Source organism: Priapulus caudatus, unplaced genomic scaffold, assembly GCF_000485595.1.
Source record: "Priapulus caudatus unplaced genomic scaffold, Priapulus_caudatus-5.0.1 Scaffold78, whole genome shotgun sequence".
Classification (NCBI taxonomy): domain Eukaryota; kingdom Metazoa; phylum Priapulida; class Priapulimorpha; order Priapulimorphida; family Priapulidae; genus Priapulus; species Priapulus caudatus.
This window is the reverse complement of record NW_014577139.1, coordinates 539,104-557,584: the sequence shown is the minus strand read 5'-3', so window position 1 is coordinate 557,584 and position 18,481 is coordinate 539,104. Positions and strand designations below refer to the sequence as shown.

Sequence of the window (18,481 nt, the reverse complement as noted above, 5' to 3'; positions counted from 1 at the left end):
ACACACACACACACAGCACACACACACACACACACACACACACACACTTCATTTAAATATGTTTATCTGGCGTTAAATAGTTACTTAGTTTACTTATTCGCGGCAAATGCAACCCTTGCACAACATTTAGTATTTTCAGTTACCAGTTCGATACCCAGCTACTTATTTCAGATTACAGCTTCGAATTTACCGAGTTCGAATAAATGTGATGGGCCAAGGGCTTAATTGTGGCTGAAATAATGTAAACATAGATAAGCTATTTTGCCTAGTTACCAGTTCCCCAATTCAATAGTTGCATTTCGAACTGGAACTGGTAACTGCTTCTGGGCCTATTAACGTATATGTTCTCTTATTCGAATAAGAACTGCGGAAACTGTAATGCCATTGCACTAGTTATATAGTTCCTTATTCGAATAAGGAACTGGGAACTGGCAACTGCTTTGCCTAGTTACTATAGTTCCTTATTCGAATAAGGAACTGGGAACTGGCAATTAACTGCTTTGCCTAGTTACTAGTTCCTTATTCGAATAAGGAACTGGGAACTGCATGTGGTAAACTGGTAAACGTAGCTCTTGCCTAGTTACTAGTTCCTTATTCGAATAAGGAACTGGGAACTCGGAACTGGGAACTGGTAACTGCTTTGCCTAGTTACTAGTTCCTTATTCGAATAAGGAACTGGGAACTGGGAACTGGGAGCTAACTTAATTCCCTGAGCTTACAAGGGTCCTGTTACTAACATAAAATTTTCTGTCCCGGTATTTTCATTTCTAAATAAAACACTTTGTACACACCCTCTAATCCATTGTTTTTTTCTTCTAATATAAATATATATTCTCTTCTAATATAATATACGGAACCCGCTTAATACGATTATTTTTCTTTGGCCCGTCAGTTTCGTACTAACGGGGTGCGACTGTAATTGTATCTATTTGTGAACAATTTAAAGCTACTAAAGTTTTTAATTATACATATAAACCTATATAAAATACCTTGTACACACCTAGCTTGTAATCCATAATTTTTTCTTTGTTAATTCAGGACTACTATATGTTGAAGTGGTTAATACGAAACCCGCTTAATACAATTATTTTACATTGGCCCGTCAGTTTTCTACGAACAGGGTTTGACTGTAGTAATGAATCTTGGAAAAATGTAGGCAAACGCTTCGCAGTAATGGTTTATATATATATCCTCCGCACGTAGTGTAGCGGAACGTATTGTTTTTGCGCCGTTTGTGTGTTTGTGTTTGTGTGTGTGTGTGGTGTGTGTGTGTGTGTCGTGTGTGTGTGTGTGTTGTGTGTTGTGTGTGTGTGTGGCGTGTGTGTTGTGGTATATGTGCGTGTCGCGTGTGCGTGTGCGTGTGCGTACGTGCTGCGTGTGCCGTGTGCGTGGCGCCGTGCGTGTGCGTGTGTGTGTGTGTGTGTGTGCTGTGTGTGTGTGTGGTGTGTGTGTGTGTGTCTGTCTGTCTGCTCGATATTTTTGCAACCGTTAGAGGTAGAAACTCGGAGGGTGGAACCCTATTGATTTTGAGTGCCTTTCACCAAAAGGTCAAGGGTCACAGGTTCACATTTGATGAATGGATAGATAGATAGATAGATAGATAGATAGATAGATAGATATACTAGCGGGATAGATAGATAGAAAGATAGACGTTGCCCGGGGAAATCAGTGGCGTTACTCAGTTGGTGACCGCTTGGTTGAAAGGAAAATACCCCAAAAAATATAACTATCTATCTATCCATGCATCCATCCATGCATGCATCCATCCATCCCATTCCATGCCATGCCATTCCATCCCATTCCATCGCACCACATCCCATCCCATCCCTTCCCATATCCCATTCCATCCCATCCCATCTCATCGCACCCCATGCCATCCCATGACATCCCATACCATGCCATGCCATGCCATCCTATCAAATTCCTATGCCATGCCATACCATCCCATGCCATGTCATCCCATCCCATCGCACCGCATCCCATCCCATCCCATGCCATGCCATGCCATCCCATGCCATCCCATGCCATGCCATCCCATGCCATCCCATCCCATCCCATCCCAAACAGTAAAAAATAATAAGAAATCAAAAGATAAAATAAATAAAAAATTAAAATAATTAATAAATTAAACTAATAATAAATTAAATATATTAATAAATTAAAAATGAATTAAAAATTAAAAATAATACTTACTAAAGTGGTATAGGTAAGGGAAAAAAAGGAAGAAAAATAAGATCCCCATCTGGGACTCGAACCCGGAATCCCGGTGTAGGAGACGGCCACTAAAACAGGGCATACAACGTGAAGAAAAAAATAAAAACCAGGAAAAAAACTTCAGCAAAGTCGGTACAAGTAAAGTGAAAGACAACATGAAGAAAAAATAGATACCAGAAAAAGAAACTTCAGTAAAGTCTTTACAAGCAAAGTGATTAAGGTACCATTTCGACACTCATACGTACACCATTATATACACATTACATACATAATTTACATATTACATTTACGCACACAGACACACACATTTATATAAATATAGACACATATTTATTCAGAATGCAACATTGTTCTCCTATCTGCTATATGTTGTTTAAATTGTCTTTTTTAACATTTACAATTTTAACAGTAGGCATATAGCCTACCAATTAATTATTGTCAAGTATATAGTCGCGCGGCTGTACAAAACGGCATCTGATGCATGGGTTAAATTATGTAATAGAGTGGCGAAGCAGGTTACAATCCTTTTGCAGCGTTTTTCACAATTCCAAGAAAGAGTTTTGCTGTCGCCCTCATCCCAGCGGTGGTCACCCCTTACATATTCAATAATGAACGCGACCTAAACAATGCCCCCTCCCCCCTGTACATCAATCAATGCCGCGCTGCAAGCGCAAGAATTGTTCTACTAAAAAGAGAATTGTCGTAGTCAGAATGAAGCCTGTACATGTACTCAAAAGTGCCTTAAATACCATCTCCTGTGATCTACATTTTCAACATTTTCTGGGGGCGGACCCCCCTACCCCGTAGAAAGTGTAACAAATTGAGCACCGCCACTTCAAAAATCGTTCCGCGGCGCCTGCCCGTGGGTACTACAATGCAGTGGCGTAGACAGGTCCTCAGTTGTGGGTGGAGGGATGATTTCGCTGTTACTTCCATCACAAAGTATATATACGAAAAATGTGTGCGTGTAGCGAACACCGTGAGCGCGAAGGGTGGGGTCCAGGGGCCCGCCTTAGGGGCCTGGCGGGGTTGCAGGGGCAGAACCCATGGCGGGGGTCCGGAAGCTCTTGCATTTTAGCAATTTAGAACCTTGAAGATGGCCGTTTTTGAGGGAATTGAAAAAAAATTGAAATTGTAAGTGCAATAAAATATTATTTGTGAATTCTAGAATTATTTTTTTCCTTTGGCTCCCAGGGCACGCAACCCCCCCTCCCTTAACTACGTACAGCACTGGAATCATTTCCCCCTGAAATTCCGATAAAACGTATACGTATTTTACTGAGAACGATAAAAAATTTTACAAAAAAGTATGAGAAAAACAACCAGATTTGAACCAAAGTGCATATTTTCACCCCTTATACAAAATCGGGAATATACTTCTGGTCGGGGGACCGGGTATCCGGACAACTACCCCCTGAACAATTCCCACCTGGAACACTACCACCCGGACAAAATAATAATAAATTAATAATATATTATATATATTTATAATAATAAATTCCCATAAAGTAATAAAGTTTGTTTACGCGCGCGCGCCCGCCCGCACGCACACAAGCACGATAATGAGTGGCTGCGTAGCACTTTTTACATATTTAAAAAAAATATTGATTCTAATGGTACTGGCGGTGAGAAGTCTGTAAGATAATGATGATATATCTTTTATCAATGTACAGTCTTAAAATAAATTAAATAAATAAATAAATCATAGGTATCACTATCACGTAACGTGATAGCTCTGAAATAAATGAGTTAATAATCGCCGCATGATGGCGCTGTGTTCTGGTAATATCCGAGAACGAGGCTTAACTGCCCGCTATTTTTAAACTTGTAGTTACGTTCAAAACAGTGAGTTGTATTGTGTGTCAGTGTGTGTTTGTTATCTTATATTATGCTTGCTAGCATGACTATGATTTTAACTGGGATTAATCCATGAAGAATATAAGATCGTCTTAGCAAGATCAACGATATTCTAGTAAGTGACGTAGTCGTTGAATATGTATTAACGAGTTATTAATATTATTAATATTAATGTGTTATCACTGTGACTGTTAATCGTAAACGGTGAAGTAACGACTAACGTAAGGCCCGCTCAGGTCGGTCTACGATTTTACTATCGGCGACTACTTTAGCGCCGATTAGCAGCGTAGCAACACTCATGTCGACTTGAAAGTTGAAGTGACTACTCTGCACATCGCCGATCACATCGTAGCGTTCCTGCATAAAACGTAGACGGGTTCGCGGCTCCAGTATTTGTACTAGCACAAGCAGTTCTTTAGCACAAACAGAGCAAGCTTGACGCCGGGACCAGTCTACATCAAACGAGTCACGTACGTGACCAACAAAATGGCGCTTACCAGTAAACATCATGTAACTTCGTAAATCTATTCTCAATTTTCTGAACATCGTTATAGGCCTAATCATGTGCAGAAATTTTTGTGATATACGGGAACTTAATATATATTTGAGAAAGGGTTTGTGCAATAATCCCTCCTTGTAAACTGCTGACGAGTGGCGTGTAGACTGCCATTTTATTAATCACGTGACTTTTAATAATCATTTGACTCGACACGCTGCGGTGATTGGCTGCCACTCACGATTTGTCGTCGACAGCCGCATAGAAATAGAACATGTTCTATTCCTGCGATCGCAGTCGGCGACCGTATTTTCGATCGTAAGAGAACTCATGTCGAGTTTGGTCGCCGATGTTTTTATCGGCGATCTGGCCGGTTTTTGACGTACGATATTCAAATCTTGTCGGCGACTAGGTCGTAAGGCCGACATAAGCGGGCCTTTAAGTTTAACTTAGGCCACAGGCACTTGGAGCGTTTCAATAAAATATAATGCTAACTAAATACGAAATCTATTTACTACCAAATTCTTAATGTTTCTATACTCTCTTTCACCTATTAGTATTATTGCCGACCGTTTCCTGTAAATTCCGTCCAAATCCTATGTGCAACAAACAGTTCGATACAATGGTCATTAATGTAACCCAACAAAAGTAGGGGTTTACCCTAGCTCTAGTACTATAGCCCGCGTACATTGACTGCCGCAGGGCTATAGCACATTGTCGGCTGGAAATACCAACTACGACCTGTTACCACCTGTCCCCATGAAAAATGGATCGCAAAACGCAAAGTTATCGGGCTTTTTAACACTTATTTATCTACATGGACATCTCACCTATCTTTTTGAACACTTTACACAACTTTACACCATGTATTTATCCTTTTATTCCACAAAGTAAGCACTACTGGCATTTCATTTTGAAACGAAGTGGCGTGCGCACGCGTGACGTTACCGGATATGTACGCAAAACACATGGCAGCTATGGGGCATGTATATACAATACCGGTGACGTCATGCGTACGCACGCCACTTCGTTTCAAAATGAAATGCCAGTAGTGCTCACTTTGTGGAATAAAAGGATAAATACATGGTGTAAAGTTGTGTAAAGTGTTCAAAAAGATAGGTGAGATGTCCATGTAGATAAATAAGTGTTAAAAAGCCCGATAACTTTGCGTTTTGCGATTCATTTTTCATGGGGACAGGTGGTAACAGGTCGTAGTTTGTATTTCCAGCCGACAATGTGCTATAGCCCTGCGGCAGTCAATGTACGCGGGCTATAGTACTAGAGCTAGGGTTTACCCCTACTCTTGTTGGGTTACATTATTGTATCTACAAACAGTGGAACACTGACTGCCGCCATACACCCGTTGACAGTTTAACACTGCGCATGCGCTAAGCTTAAGGTCAAAGGTCGGGAGGAGTTTCCGTCCCAGAAAGCACGAGTAAAATGCGCGAACAATGGCGTTAACGTGTAGTGTGAAGGGCTGCTCAAACGGATCGTATTGGCTTAAGAAAGACTTTTAGAGCATGCATTGACCATAATTTAAATGTATCAAGTGTCATGTCACTCAGGTAATCCATTATTTATCGGTGCTCTATTCCCTGCTACGTGCATTGTTCTTCGACACAAAGGTGAGCGACCTGCGTATGCAAGGCAGATAACGCATCGAGATAAACAACATGCATGGCGGAGTTTACTCGCACATCCGGGCTCTCGCGGAGATGCAAAACTACTGCCGCAGAACTGTCAATGGGTGTATTCCTCTCACGACTGCAGTGTGCACACTGACACATATATAGTATTAATACTATTATTAGTGTAAGCGTGCAACAGTGGAGCCGCGAGAGCAAGGGCCGCCGGCAGCGTATATGGTTGGAACTTGCACGTAGGATTTGGGCGGAATTTACCGGAAACTGTCGGCAATAATAGGTGAAAGAGAGTACAGAAACATTAAGAATTTGGTAGTAAATAGATTTCGTATTTACTAACTTAGTTAGCATTATATTTTATTGAAACGCTTTAAGTGCCTGTGACTTAGGCCTACGGTTCCCTTCGCTCCGCCGCTGCGGCGGGCTTTATTGTATTTTTTCATTTATTTATTTAGGCAATTATCCATCATATACAATACATAGCATACTTTTACAATAAAATTCCGAATTCATAAAATTGAATAACTACCAAGGATATTATTAATAGGACGTGGATATTCGTCCGAGCATCGGACACCTGTTCGTATGCGCTATTTGTCCGAGCAGTTGTTGCGCATGCGCTGTTCATGTTGTATTACATAAATGTAATATATAATGCTAGTCTAGGGAGTCGCCTACTCTCTAACCACAACCACAACACTAACCCATGCCCTAACACTAACTATAAACCGACTCGGATCTCTTATATACTTGAGTCATAGTACCAAACACTATCTATGGTGTATAACCACATACCCATGTAATGCAGGGGCGTCACAGCCGTAGTCCTGCCATAGCAAAATACTCATAGCAATTTAGCATGTTAGACCGTCTAGATTCGGACGAATATCCACGTCGTTATTAAAATATTATACACAAAATTCAAAAAAGCATGACTAGCACACTTATTTACATTGTGGTCCTTGACCTTGTTTTGCTATGCCTTGAATCTAACAATTACACTACTATCAGCACTAACTATTGAAATATACAAATTTGTAGTTTTAACCGGTCATAGTGATACAATGGTACATTCTCATAAGACGATACAAACTTTACTTATGCCTAATTTCAACCCAATTCTTTCTGTGAAAATCATACTCCTCTGCCTCTAATGTTTCTACCATTTCCATCAGACATTTCTTAACACTATACTTAAAACTAGAATAAACAGAATTTGTCCTAACTTGCTGTACGTGGTAGAGAGTTCCAAGCTTCAATTGCAGTATAAGTAAAAGAGTTTCGGCCCACTGCTTCCCACCCTCGGTTTAAAATAGACATATATCACCTTCCCTTGTATTGAAATTATGGACTTTATGGACTAAGTAATTAATTAAATAATTAATTGGATTCGGATCACCACCAAAATGTAATCAATTCTAAATTACCCCATTTCTGACCTATCCTGAATATTTTATGACAATCCGTCCATAACTTTTTCAGTTAGGCTGTACACAAACAAACCCACAAACCAACAAACACACGCCGAACAAACACACGCCGGTGAAAACATAACCTCCTGCCAACCCCTTGGCGGAGGTAACAAACATAAAATAAATGAGATATAAAAAAAAACAGCCAGCTAACATAAATACAAAATAGCAGGCATGACGTTAGATGGATCATCTTTCTGGTGGGATGGATGCGGACAGATCATGCCGGATTGGATGGGTGGGTGGATGGATGGATGCCAGGATGGGTGAGTCGACGGATTGATGGAATTTTTGATGGGAATCAATTAATCAGGCAATAACATATTTGTTAACTAGGTGAATTATATGTTTACCAGATTGTGTCTGCACTACAGCTGAGCTACTGGTGTATAATCCATGATGGATAAAGACAAGCTTAATGCCATTGTGGCATGGGTGAGTAAACTATGTTTAAAACTAAAAGTGACAAAGTAATTCATTTAAATTTGTAGAATGCGTGTTTAGTACCACGTGCACGATTTTTCTTTTGCCTTGGTTGTGTTCTTCAAGCAGCATGACAACCATTATCGTGGTGTGTAGCTATGGGTGGATTGTGTGACGTGATGATCATGATACATGGTTCTAATACACTGCTGTTTACTGTAGGTAAATTTGATGACAAAATGCACAAAGGTACATAGAGTGCAGGAACTGAGCAGTGGTGATGGACTACTAGAAATAATTCAGTTAATGTAAGTGTGCACAGTGATGCAGTTTATATATGCACATTACCTACATTAGATAAAAATAAGTTTTAAAGGCTGGCTTGTCATAAATATTTCAACACAATAAGCTTACTAATTTGACATTCCCAATGCAGTCATACTGTGTTTTCAAAGTTGGATGTATATTTGTCTTTAAACTGAATGAACTGATCAAGTTTACCCATATATTTGGGACTGTTTATAACATGCGTAATTATTATTTGAAACCCTTGGGACTTGTGAATATCACACTGAATGGGGTAAATAAAAACTATAAATAGTATCACAGCTTATTTGTATAGCAATAAAGTGGTAAATGAAGTGGTATAAAGATGGACCATAAAATTACTGGCGTACTTTTGAGCATGGGTCGCGTTGGGTCACGTCAGTTGACGCCAAACGCGAGCTTTGGTGTGCAGATGACCTCCATGAAAAAACTTTCAGTTTTCGGAGCTTTTCGGTTTTCAGAATTTTGGATAATAGATTGTTTACTGTACAACCCCCTTCCCAGGCTTTCGCCATCCATCCATAAATGACATGCCATCTGAAATAACTGCAAATAACCCTGTCTATGTATCTTTTTGCATTTTTTACAGTGATCCCTCTTTTGAGATTGGAAAGATTCAGACAAAGCAGCAGAAGGTCATGTTGGTTAAGCGATTTATTCAGGGTACGATATCAGTCACAAAACGTTTGCATTCTACAAGAAGTTCTATATGCTAATAAGCTAGTCTAAAGAGTAATAAGTTGATTATGTCTAAACAGTATTAGTAAAGCACAAATCACAGAAAAGTAAGTCTGCAAAACACCTGAGCCCTGAAATTAAGGCTTTGCTCGTGAGCGGCGACGTCATGATGACGCGCGTGACGTATTTGCAGTGGCTCTGTATCGCGTAGCTGTGTTGATATGAACTGAGAGCAATAGGTATTCTGCTCTTGTGGTATAAAGTGTTTCACATTGTGTGGTACTGGGTGGCACACTATTCATACAAGTCAAAACAGGTGTTCCTAGCATAGTGTTTTAGCTGACAAGATGTTTGTATGACTGAACTTATGTTACTTTTTGTGTATTGCGAATATAATATTCAAATTTATACGGCTCAAAATTTTCATGAACAATGTCTAAACCGTGATTAACACACTCCACGTCTATCCAAAACAATACGCTTTACAGTGGATCGCCAAGCTGCGGCGTGGCTAGCACGGATACAAATATGTCATGCATGAGTAATCAGTGCCAGGTATTTCTTATCGCAGCGCAGAGATTTCGAATATATATACACCGGTGTAGCAACATTACTGCGTGCTTCTTTTGACAGATCTTTTGATATACTTGAAGAATATAAATATATCCATGTTACATTTAAGTGTGACTGGGTTATTTTGAGGTTTAAAAGCTCGACACAAATAATTTGACCTAACAATTTTTCCCCTGCAGGGTTATGTCAAGCACAACTAGATGACGACTTTAATTTCAATGCAATCGTCAATGACAACAATATGGTTGAAACATGCAAGGTATGTTATTGTAATTTTTGCTATATACTATAGAGCAAGGCTCGACACTAGCGGTGGCCCGGTGGCCCGGGGCCACCAAAACTTGACGTCGGGCCACCAAAATTTCTAAAAGTTAAAATTTGGTGGCCCGAACGGGCCACTCAAATTTCAAAGTGTATGTGATAAAAATAATTGTTTCTTACGTGCTAATCTCATTCAAAAGAGAGCGAGCAATTCGCGGAGCGAGGGCACCCGTACGTACGCACGTGCAGCATTCTACCGCGGGCATACACGGGCGCACGGTTTATCCGTCTACTGCGGCTGCAACAAGCCACGTTATTGTGTTAGACTGGTATCCGGCCTCACGCTCTGCTAGACAATGTACACGCTCTGCGACGAACAGTTCGGCCACGAACCAGTCTAGCCAGAGGTCAAAACCTGAGCGGGCGCAGGCCATAGCATATTTTGCAAGCGCCAGCATACATGTAATTACATTGTATCAAGCGAACCAGACAATGCGGTTCTGGTGAAAATTTGATGCCGTGGAATGGATAATACAAATGTATGCCTCAATCATCAATGTCAGTGTGTGGGGTTTGTTTAAAGACTTGTGCAAGTGCATCAGACGGCCCAATTTTCAAATAATATACAATACGAGATTGAAATAAAGATTTATAATGTTTTTCTTTGTTTTTTTTCGGGCCACCAGATTTCATTTTCGGGCCACCAAAAATTGAAAATCAATGATTTTGGTGGCCCGTTCGGGCCACTGAAAAAAAAAGTTAGTGTCGAGCCTTTTATAGAGTCATGTATGTACAGTATAATATTAATTGTAATATCAAGTGTGATTAATAACAGTGGAGTATAATTACCAAAACAAGGAGACTTACAAATTTATTAGCCTTTCACAATCCAGAGATAAGACTTAAAATTGTACAAGTTTACGATAATTTCTGTCACGTTAGTGCATATAATTTATAGTGTGGCCAATCCCAAATTTAAACGACAGGCTGGACCTTTACAAATACTTACCACACCCTTCACATACCGTGATGAGGTATAATTTGCTGCCGATTGTAATTGGTGCAGAGCTCAGTCACTTTGTGCATTGTTAATGTTACTGTGTTTAATTCACGATTTTTATCTGCAGGTAACGGTTTTACTTCTGCTATGCGGAACCCAATGTGAAGAGAAAGACGTATTTATGGCTTCTCTCTCCTCTGTGCCTATTACACTACAGCTACAGATCCGAGACATTCTAGATTGTCTGTTGAAGCTGGAAATTGTCCAGGTCCCTGGGGCCATATATGGCATCATGTGCCGTAAGATCGGTAAGTTCCCTCTTTATATTATTTAAGCATCCAGCTTTAAATGTTCGGACTAGTAGAGCCGTATAATGACATGCACCTTTTGAATGAGACCTTGCTTCGTCTGCGGCTGCCTGGCACTTCGCCAATGCTTGGCTTATCATTTATGCTCATTGCTACATGTTATGTGATGTTCTGTTGATATATGGCTGTGCCACTTCTTACTGCGCTATATAATTTGTGCTGCAGCATGTTCATGTAGATGCATGAATCACATGTATCATGTGTATAGTCACTAAGTGGTAATGTTTGATTTGATACCTGTGGCAGCAGTTTTGTACTGTCAAACCTATTCGTTATCTTTTCATTTTCTTCCATCGCCAACCATTCCACTGAGGTGTTAATTAGCATGCTGATGTCAACACTTCATTTCCACTTCTTGTACGTGCAGACTCCATTTCTTCCTCCCTCCGTTGCCTGTCAACGTGTTCGCCCGTATTTCAGATCCTTTCAATTGCCATTTGTCTTCTGCTCTATCCGCATGTAATTCAGCATGTTTTGGCAAACCTTGTGTTGTTTTCTAATAGACGTTACTGCCATAAGTAGTAGTGGTTCCGACGTGGTGTCGTTATGTGAAAGCCAGACAGATCATGTGAGCATGGCGTTTAGAAAGAAGTTAGAGCGATGTGCAGCTTTGTCAGCGCCACCGCGCCTTCCTCGCTCGCGCGCCGGAATCGCATACAGCGGTAACTACATTTTCTGGGATCAAAATTGAGGAAATATTGTCACTTTTTCCCGGGAAAAGTAACAGCCAAAAATACAGTGTAACATGGTCAGCAAAGTGCTTGAGCTTGAGAGCTTTGCAAATCGCTTTGCAAGCATGATGTTTCAGAATCTTTTTAAAAGCAATTAATTATATGTTAGACATGTTTGATCTTCACTGGTCATAGTGTGAATCAAACGTTTTTGTGGAGTAGTCATACAACGTATTGGTCGTTGTAATTTTGTAGTTTGGGTGATTTTGTAGATGGTAGGCCTACATATATACCAATTATACGTCGTTCTCTCGAGATTTTTTTTAACCAAATTCATTCAGTTTTAAATTTTATTGAATTTTTCATGTGATGGTTAAAATTCAAATCTTACAGTTAATTTGCCATAGTAAGTGAAAGGCTATCAATTGATGCTGAGTTAATAGTAGGATGGTTTACTAAATTGGCTGCATATATGTAATGAATAACTGAAACTGAAAGTATGCAATACAAAAATGTATTTGGATAATATTAATAAAATAGTGATATATACATGAAACTTGGGTGGGTATACTCATAGCATTGTATCTTGGTTTAATGCTGATTAGCTGCCTCTGTTCGTACCTGTAGTAGAACCTGCCCACAGCTCTTGTGATAGCATGAACTCTCCTCCATTGTCTACAAGAATTGTTACTGGTGAGCTCATCAATGCTATACTTATTCTCTCTTATAGTAAACCTCTTGTTATGGTTTAGCTTTTATTCATACTGCAGTGACTACTTAATAAAATTTATAGATGTACATACGAATGTTGCACGTGCATGTCCTTTTGTATTTCAATAAATTTTAAAACCTATTTCAAACACTAAATGAAGTTAAAACACCTTCAAAATATTTATTTAAAATGCTGCAAAATCTTGTTGCTGGTTTATCATATAGTATAACGCTGGCAAAACAGCAGGCAGGATGCATAACCTATCTTGCCTATGTTTAAAATTAACAAGAAAAGTGTCTATATGTATAACAGGTTTCAACGTTTTGGTATAGAAGCCACATTCCTAATCGGTACATTTCATCCTGGTAGCCTTGCCACTCAATCTGAGTCTGTCGCCATCGTCTCCAGTTGAATCGGACAAGAGCCAGTGTCATCGGCCCTCCATGACTGAAGTGTTCTCCAACAGTCCACTTTCTCCACACAGGGCTCTTCTTCAGAGCCCGCAAGTGGTGCACAAGGTGTTTACAATGATATTATCATTATTATATTATACGTGGCTGGTGGCATCATAACTTAATCAAATTTTGTTTAAAACTGGGGTTGGTCACACTGACATACATTCTTTCTTGATTAAGGGGGGATTTCGATAACCGTGTTGTACATTTGATACCCCGTACAGACTGCAAAATTTGATCCTACATGAAACTAGTCTGAGCCAATCATGCATCAACTCGTAGCGTACAGACACAAAATTTGATCCTACATCAAATGAGTCGCGGGTTGACTGCATGCTCAGTTCAGCTCGCTACGTCACCTCGCAGACGGCTACTGTACTTTTATGTCACCTAAATAAGGCTATGCACATGCGTAAATTACGAAATAGCACCGGATTTGGCCCGCGTGTTGCTTACAGACAAAGCTTGGAGCGGGATAACTTATCCCGGGCCTGGCCCTCTTTCATTTGCGGGGCGAAATTGCTGCGGGCCAGCGCATATTTGGAGTGGGATAGCGTGTACACACTGCAAAAATTTGACGTGCGTCTGGTGGCCCGGACCAGTTTCATGTAGGATCAAATTTGCAGTCTGTATGGGGTATTAGTCTAAATATGTGTATTGTGATTAGGCATGGGATAAATTAGTTAGAAACGAGGCTGATTTAATGTTTAGGGTAACTTAATTGGTTTGACAGGAGTTTGTAATATAAGGTAATAATAATAATATCTATATGAAGGGCTTCTGGTAATACTGATATTATTATCATATCATGTGATTATTATAATAATGAATAAGTGATGTTTCTACCCTGTTCTAGTTTGTGTTGCATCAGAAAGAATGTATGATCAAAAAGCTGCAAGCTAGCCTCCAGGAAGAGACTCTGTGCAAAGAAAATTTGCAGTTGGACATTCTTGAAATGAAGACCACTATTAAAGCATATGGTAGGCAGCACATGTACTACTTAGCTGTGTATGATAACCACTTGAATTCAAATGGGTTGGCCATTAGCATGTGTGTTTGCCTGTACTAGTAAGCCAAAACGTATGAGAAAGCATTGTTCATTGTGGCAGCTATTTTTTCATAGGTTTCTACGTTACTTATGTCACTAAACTGTAGTTACAATTCAGATTTTGTAATATTTTACACAGGTCTCAGAGCCAATGAGCAGCAACATAAAATCGACAGGTACAAAAGCTTGCAGTCACGTGTTAATCAGTTGGAGGCTGCTCTGCATGGTCATGATAACTGCCAGGGCAAAATTCACAGGTATGTGTCTATGTGCATGTATTCGTATTTGCATATTACATCTTAGTAAGTATAAATAATATTTGTGCCGATCAAGTCCTATAATACTGTGCAGAAATTCACTCTTTTTTGCACTTTAACCAGTCTCCAAGAAGAACTGAATCTGTTGAAGGGAGCAGCAGAAGAAAGAGATAAGTTGATTCAAGAGAACGAGCCACTCTGGACTGAGATAGCTGAGCTAGATAGTCAGGTACGTATTTAACATGTGGATATGTAATTCCTACCAGTCAATAAATAACCCGTATACATTGCTTGCTGATGCTTATCTAGTCGTTGTTGCAATGTTGTATAGAGAAAACTGGCACAGGAAATGGAGTCCGAGAAATGCCACTTGGAAGGTAAAATCTCTGTAATGGAACAGCAAGCTGAAGTCCTGCAACAACAGCTGAAACAGGCTCTTTGCCTCAATGGTACGTTTTGTTCTCACACATAATTTCAGTTACTCATAAAAATGTCTTTTAATGCAGTGTATGGGAAAACATAAAAATGCCATGAACAATGAGCAGTTTATGAGCATTTCTTAACTTGTGCTCTTCCCTGCCATCATTCACCTGTAAAATGTGTTGAATTGCATCCTACTAGTGCATGTAGTGAGGAATTATGCTTGTATACATAACAACTGAAAAGGATCGTGAGAAATTGCAAAAGGTCTTGAATCAGTCGTTAGTCAGATCACTTTCCTGTGAGATTGGAAACCTCCTTTGTGAGGCTACGTTTATATACACCACAGCTATAGTAAGGTCTCCTTAAAGTTGCAAAACCTCGTAGCTAATATAAATGCATATAATATAACTACCGTGAGCTTGTATATGTTGCAAAAATTCACTACAACTCATTTGTATTTCTACTTTCATAACATTTCTTCTCAAAATCTAAACGAAATTACTTCTCTTACGAACGTAGCGCCACAGTGATGTTTACACATCAGGGACACAGCGGAGCGATCAGCTCGATTCATTAACAGTTCCTTTCTATGATAAAACAAGAATATAATTCAACAATTATAATTCATTATTCGATGTTTATTTAGTACAAAATTGTGAAATTTGTTCAAATCATATCGTTATCTATATTACTGATGCAATCAGGAAACAAATATAGTGTTTTCGTTCCAGGAACTATTTGCACTAGCGTAGGGCTACTGCTAGCTGTGTAACAAAACCGCGTCGGACGCGATTTTGAAAATCCCAATGCTTGTAGCACTTCTCTGGCTCAGGCCACAATTAAAAAATCTTAGTTTGCCCTCACCCGACCCAGGCTGAAAAGTTTGGGTAGGTAGGTCGGCTTTTTTTTTGAGGGCAGGGGTCTTTTTACAAATTTAGCATGGTGTCTACATGCTCGGGTGTGCTTGTGTGGAGATACCATTTATGTTGAATGTTTGTTTTGCTTGGTACATATATTTATGCCTACAGATTTATATAATGTACAGTGATACAATTTGTTTAAAAAAAAAGAGAAAAAAGATCAATAAAATTGTTTGAGTCGGCCCATTTTTGGCGAGTCGGTCGGGTGAGGGCAAACAAACAACATTTTTATTATGGCCTCAATGAGAACATTTTGTGATATTTGTACACTGCAAGTATGCTCATGCACAGTAGGTTTATATAGGCTTTTTGTTGTGAGGTTTATCCATTTTAAGAATCGTGTTAACCCGGTTGTTTTAGGTGCGCTTCAGTCAGATTTGAAGCAGGCAGGGGAAGAGAAGGAGGCTATGGCTGAGCTGTTTAGAGCAAAGATACACGAACTCAATAACTCTTATGACGGTATGTATACTACTTGGCTGTTTATTCTGCCTTGGATTTTCACTGTGTGCTCTCTACGTGACATAGGTAGACAATGGATGCACCTTAATTGTGCTACTAACTGAACCATAACTGTTGTGTAAGGGCCCTTGGCAGAACAAAGTATCCTAACAAACTAAACGGTCTGTCCCAATGCAGTCCATGCTGCACGTAGATATGTAGTGCTCAGTGAGTAGCTAGCTATTCAGCTAGCTATTGTAAATTGAGAAGCGATTGATGTCGATTATATGACCTAATAAAAAATGATGCGATCTAGTGGAATATTATATTAATTTCAGATATGATGCTGTCACGAGGAGAGAACTTGGGATCGGTTATTGACAAGGAGTTACAGGAGCAACGAGAGCTATACAAGTAAACTACATTTTATGTTGTCTTGAACACGTCTACTAAGTATAGCATCTTCCCTCATCCTTCTATATGTTCTTCAACTTTCTAATGCAACTTTATGAAACTCATCCGACTTTCCAAACTAATATTATCGTAGCAGTTGTAACAGACCAGTGCATTTCGGTTACACCAGTGGAGCATTCAGTCTCCTGATGTCAGGAAGCATTCTGATTTCTCCGTGCCTGTTTAGCTAAAATATAGAAAATGCATCAACAAACTTCATGCATTCTTCAGCAAAGTTTCCTAAAAAAATTATCACATTTAAAGATTAAAAAGTTTAGGCATTGGCCTTTGTTAATGTTTAAAGCTATATGCTTCTATATAGTATCAGAAGTGAATTATAATAGAGCAGTATTACTTGCTCAAAACACAAGAAATTCAACATTTCCATGCCCATGATTATTACAATACCTATGATTTAAATGTAAATCAATAAAACCACGTCTGACATTCGAAGCTATATAACTAGTACGTAATAAGAAGAGGTATCGATACACAGTAAAGTGCGAGGACAAGTTGGATGTACAGTGCTAGTTCTGATGTCATTATTATTAGATTTAACTTAGTAAATCATAGGTAAATTTGGGCATGGAAATGTTGAATTTCTTGTGTTTTGAGCGAGTCATACTGCTCTATTATAATTCACTCCTGATAATATGTGTATTGATGTTTCGTTTAGCTGTCTTCAGTCCACAAACAGACAGTCTGAGATGGAATTCCAGAAGAAAATAGAAGTATTCGAAGCCGATAAGCAGAACATGCTAGATCGATGCAGACAACTGGAGAAGCAGAGGATGACATCCGAAACTTATAAGGTAGAGATGGAGCAACAATTGGCAGCACTGGCTGCTAACCATGAAGAAGCAGTAACCTGTCTAAAGGCTGATTACACAAAACAACTGGAAGAGCAGAGGATAACATCAGAAACTTATAAGGTAGAGATGGAGCAGCAGTTACAAGAACGTGAAAACCAGATGGCAGCACTGGTTGCTAACCACGAGGAGGCAGTATCTTGTCTAAATGCTGATTACACAAAACAACTGGAGGACCAGAGAGTGACATCAGAAAACTGTAAGGTAGAGATGGAGCAAGAAATTTACTGCTTCTTCATGGTTAGCAGCCAGTGCTGCCAATTGTTGCTCCATCTCTACCTTATAAGTTTCTGATGTTGCCTGCTGCTCCTGCAGTTGTTTTGTGTAATCAGCCTTTAGACTGGTTACTGCTTCTTCGTGGTTAGCAACCAGTGCTGCCATCTGGTTTTCACGCTCTTGTAACTGTTGCTCCATCTCTACCTTATAGGTTTCTGATGTCACCCTCTGCTCCTGCCTGTCTAAAGGCTGATTACACAAAACAACTGGAAGAGCAGAGGGTAACATCAGAAACTTATAAGGCTGAGATGGACCAGCAGTTACAAGAGCGTGAAAACCAGATGGCAGCACTGGCTGCTAACCACGAGGAGGCAGTAACCAGTCTAAATGCCGATTACACAAAACAACTGGAGGACCAGAGGGTGACATCAGAAACCTATAAGGTAGAGATGGAGCAAGAAATGGCAGCACTGGCTGCTAACCATGAGGAGGCAGTAACCTGTCTAAAGGCTGATTACTTGAAACAACTGGAAGATCAGAGGTTAACATCCGAAACTTATAATGTAGAAATAGAACAACAAATGGCAGCACTGGCTGCTAATCACGAGGAGGCAGTAACCTCTCTAAATGCCGATTACACGACACAACTGGAAGATCAGAGGGTGACATCCGAAACTTATAAGGTAGAGATGGAGCAACAGTTA

At 39.7% G+C, this 18,481-nt stretch overlaps 1 protein-coding gene across 1 annotated transcript in view; it reads left to right on the top strand.

The window, feature by feature from the left end:
* Positions 1–4,065: 4,065 nt before the first annotated feature.
* The window catches only part of LOC106821582 (golgin subfamily B member 1-like), a 35,031-nt gene continuing 20,615 nt past the window's right edge, over positions 4,066–18,481 (top strand). The window contains exons 1-17 of the mRNA XM_014826454.1: positions 4,066–4,186; positions 8,042–8,120; positions 8,331–8,416; positions 9,025–9,098; positions 9,866–9,945; positions 11,075–11,255; positions 11,819–11,977; positions 12,614–12,679; positions 13,068–13,216; positions 14,010–14,133; positions 14,341–14,458; positions 14,582–14,687; positions 14,790–14,907; positions 16,162–16,260; positions 16,578–16,653; positions 17,369–17,711; positions 18,026–18,460. Coding sequence (XP_014681940.1) covers positions 8,082–8,120; positions 8,331–8,416; positions 9,025–9,098; positions 9,866–9,945; positions 11,075–11,255; positions 11,819–11,977; positions 12,614–12,679; positions 13,068–13,216; positions 14,010–14,133; positions 14,341–14,458; positions 14,582–14,687; positions 14,790–14,907; positions 16,162–16,260; positions 16,578–16,653; positions 17,369–17,711; positions 18,026–18,460 — 2,253 coding nt within the window. The 5' untranslated portion in view covers positions 4,066–4,186; positions 8,042–8,081. The remainder of the gene's footprint in view (positions 4,187–8,041; positions 8,121–8,330; positions 8,417–9,024; positions 9,099–9,865; positions 9,946–11,074; positions 11,256–11,818; positions 11,978–12,613; positions 12,680–13,067; positions 13,217–14,009; positions 14,134–14,340; positions 14,459–14,581; positions 14,688–14,789; positions 14,908–16,161; positions 16,261–16,577; positions 16,654–17,368; positions 17,712–18,025; positions 18,461–18,481) is intronic.